This window comes from Triticum aestivum, chromosome 2D, assembly GCF_018294505.1.
Source record: "Triticum aestivum cultivar Chinese Spring chromosome 2D, IWGSC CS RefSeq v2.1, whole genome shotgun sequence".
Lineage (NCBI taxonomy): Eukaryota > Viridiplantae > Streptophyta > Magnoliopsida > Poales > Poaceae > Triticum > Triticum aestivum.
Genome location: NC_057799.1, coordinates 557419433 through 557423212, shown reverse-complemented (window position 1 = coordinate 557423212; position 3780 = coordinate 557419433). Strand labels below are relative to the sequence as shown.

General features: G+C 47.5%; 1 protein-coding gene across 1 annotated transcript; it reads right to left on the bottom strand.

The window, feature by feature from the left end:
• Window positions 1-681: 681 nt before the first annotated feature.
• Window positions 682-3306, bottom strand: LOC123049949 (BTB/POZ and MATH domain-containing protein 1-like). Its single transcript, XM_044472802.1, has 2 exons — window positions 2550-3306; window positions 682-2465 (listed from the first exon to the last, which is right to left on the bottom strand). The coding sequence occupies exons 1-2, from the start codon at window positions 3200-3202 to the stop codon at window positions 980-982; spliced, it is 2139 nt and encodes a 712-aa protein (XP_044328737.1). The 5' UTR covers window positions 3203-3306; the 3' UTR covers window positions 682-979.
• Between the last annotated feature and the right edge of the window lie 474 nt (window positions 3307-3780).

The window sequence follows — 3780 nt, the reverse complement described above, 5'->3', positions numbered from 1 at the left end:
ATCGTAAATGTGAGGTGGAATGTTAAAATATATTGCCCAACTCTCTCCATCAATTTAAACTTTTGGATGAGTTGACTAGAGCATGAATTCAATAGCGTGCACTTGTCACACATTTGTCACGTGTATCTAGCGCACTCGATGAGCTCGGCAACCACTACAACTCTGGTGTTGAGCATGTATGAAGGCCTCGATATATATCTCGCCGACTACTTCATGACTCCTCTGCGCCCTTGGAAGCCTTTGGACTCATCACACGCAACATTCTGTCAGCAGGGTACCTAAGATCTCGTACTACATCTTTCCTAATCTAATTCATTTTATCTCACATATTCTGAAGGTCATTGATGCAATGGATTTCACGAGAATCAAATACCATTGAAATCTTGATGGAACAATTTGTGTTGCTGTTGTTCAAATAACGATATGTGTTGCAGTTCAATTAACGATTCGTGGACACCCGTTATGTAGTATTTAACTTTTGCTATTAACAATTTTGATCAACGCTTTTGCTTCAAACATTTGGAAATAATTTATACGCAAATAATGTGAAGCTGCATTATTTTTTTGATACTGCTATTTTCGAGCCAACCACAACATAATTGATAGCTCAAAATAAACATATAATACATTAGCACAAAATTGCCCTCAACAATATACATTGTTTTTTTTGTTTCCACATATTTATGAAATTTCATTATAGTGTAAAAATGGACAAGCGCGGCAACACACACCATCAATGATCTGATATTGTACAATAGCAGCCCCATGCTCATCTCTATAGGGTAACTAGATGTGTAGGTCGGCAAGAAAACAAAGATGTGTGTTTCCTTTCGCTGCCTAGACCAGAAACGAAAGCCTTTTTTATCTTGGTAAAGAAGAAATACCTTATATATATAAGCAAGTACTCCCTCCGTTCCTAAATATTTGTCTTTCTAGACATTTCAAATGACTACCACATACGGATGTATGTAGACATATTTTAGAGTGTAGATTCACTCGGTTTGCTCCGTATGTAGTCACTTGTTGAAATGCCTAGAAACACACATGTGCCAAAACGGTCGACCAGGGAAACATTTTCACCTTGTATTTGCCTAAGTTCTGTCAACATGATGAACTGGTGGCAGTAATTTATGAGCTTTGAGCATTGGAGATCGCAGCCCAGCTTTATCGTTTGTAATGCATCTTCTTCCGAGTCGAGGAACCTAACCAGCAAATTCTCACACATGGCCTTCATCCTATCGAGACCGAACCAGCACGCCTCAACCAGCATATCTTCCGCTATCATCAACTCATCTTGGTCAGCACCATCATGGACTAGGTCTTGAATTGGAGGCAACTCATCGGTGTAGATGAAGTGGAGCACGGCCTTGAAGACCTCGACCGTCACATCGTGAACCGGTATGACGTGGTCATCCTTGTTGCCCATTACCATCATCTTATATAGGGTTGGTGATCGTGCGGCTATCACAAGGTTGTGCGCGCGGAGCTCACAGTCCTCGACCAGGAAACATACATCCGACCCGTGCTCGCTCACCAACAACTGCTTCAGGTGAGAGGCAATATCAGACGGTGGCATTGTGGCTCTGGTGCCCATGGTGGTGGTGCTAGTACTACAAGTGTGGACCTTCTTGATGATGGCAACATCACAACGTATGGTAAGGGATCCATCATCTGCTAGGTGACATGACTTGGCAGATTCAATGGTGACGAACTTTGCATATCCCCAATCTGACTTGGTCGTAAAGGTTTTCTCTAACCATTTCATCAAATGCGGTGACTCGCCACTATGATCATCCAACTTAAAGCCCAATGTCACATTGACACCTTCAGGTCCAGGATCAGTCAATAGCTCGGCGTACACAGAGATGTGCCCTTGTGCCTTCTCTGATGACGACGACGGGTATACCCTTATCTTCCAACCGTAATCGCCGACCAGGAAAGCTTCGGAATTGATTTCTTTGCCAACTCCATGCCTCCTTTGCACAAAGACAAAATGGGGGATTTTAAACTCGTGTGTGCCCTCGGCCACCTCCAATGAGTAATGTGTGCACACATTCATCTGCGGTCGGCTGCTGGAGGAGGAAGGAGCATTGGAGCACAAGTTATGAGTCATGTTGACGGCTGCTACTTTGTCAGCGACCTCGAGTACGAAAGAGCAACAACTCTCCTTCAACTCCTCGTAGTCATTCGTTGCCTTCACAGTGGCGTACACGGCAGGATCTGACGCCATGTACTCGATGCAGGAGGCCTCCACCGACCTACAGCTATGCCGGCCATGAACCTCCATCAGTATCGACATGACATATTCGACTTCCATGCTCTCGGACAACATGTTCTCACACATGAGCCTCAGGCTTTCGATGTCGTATCGATCCGCCACAAGTAGGTCGAGCATCATAGGCGTACGACCATCATCGGCGCTATTTAGTTGGAGCTGATCGGTGTAGATGAAGTGTAGCATGGCTCTGAAAGTGGAGGCGCTTATGCCATCGACCCGCAGCGTGCTCTCTGTCGTGTGCCATCAGAATTCCGCAGCGAAGACTGGTGACCGCATGGCGAGCATGAGTTTGTGCGCATGTATCTCGGTCTGCTCGACAATGAAGGTCACGTCCGGCAACATGCAACGTCTTCGCAACAACTCCGACTCCGTCTCAGGCACTCCCTGCCCCGGAATTAGAAGAAGCCTGCCAAGATCTCTGGAGATTGTCTGCGGCGGCACCATGAAGGTTTGGTCTGCATCTGCCGGTATGTCGGTGTCCTCCTGTAGGACTTCCACCTCACAGTAGACGTAGAGACTACCGTCCTCGCCGTCGACGTAGAGATGCTCCCGGCCACGGAACATGTCGGGGAGAGGTAGCTCCCAGCATCTGCAAGTAGCCATGGACGATAGAGAGGGCCAAGCGGGGAAGACGACTCCACGACTGGGCGATCCTCCATCGGTCCGCCGGGCTTTGGATCCTGAGGTGGCCACGGCGACGACGTCCGTGGCAGCGTCGGTGTGGAGCAGCTCGAGGGAGACGGACACGAGTTGCTTGTCGTAGAAGCCGCAGGAGAGAGCCCAGATGTGGCCGCCGGCCTCGAAGTCGGCGGACCTGATGGCCTTCCACCTGCTGTAACCGCGGATGCGCATCAGGTGCGTGCCACAGACCAGCGCCGCCCCGTGCGTCGATGTCGTCGCCGTCATTGTCGCCATCGATCCCATAGCCGGCCGGCCGGCCTGGTTAATTGCTAATTCGCTAGATCCATCATCAATCGATGATCCCGATCGAGTATCGAGGCTTCATTTTACTCTGTTTTTCCGGTGTTGGTTTGTATATGTCAGTTCGATCCAATATATACGGCACGGCCAGCACACTATATATGCTACTACGAACCGGTCCCAAATAGCCCAATAGGTGTCCTTATCGGCCTCGGTCGATCGTCTCTACCCAAACTGTTCCAATCTATGGATTCCTAAAACCAAAATAAAAAAGATGTATGGATATGTAGACGTGCTTCTACTTGAACACCGTCAAAACCTATCATGCCAGGACTAAGACCCATGCACTTGAAATATCCACAAAAACGGCAAAACTCTACAATTCCTGCAAAAAAAAACTCTACAATACAAGGAAATACATATATCTACTTGACCTCGTTTGACTCGTTTTTGCTAAGAGAAAATTGCACAAACATACAACTTTTAGAGCGGATGTAACACAAAACCTCAAGTCTAGGGCTAAGGTTTTTTCTTAGGGCTGGCTCGGCTTCATGGGCGTGGGCTAGCTGGGTCGTGTCAGA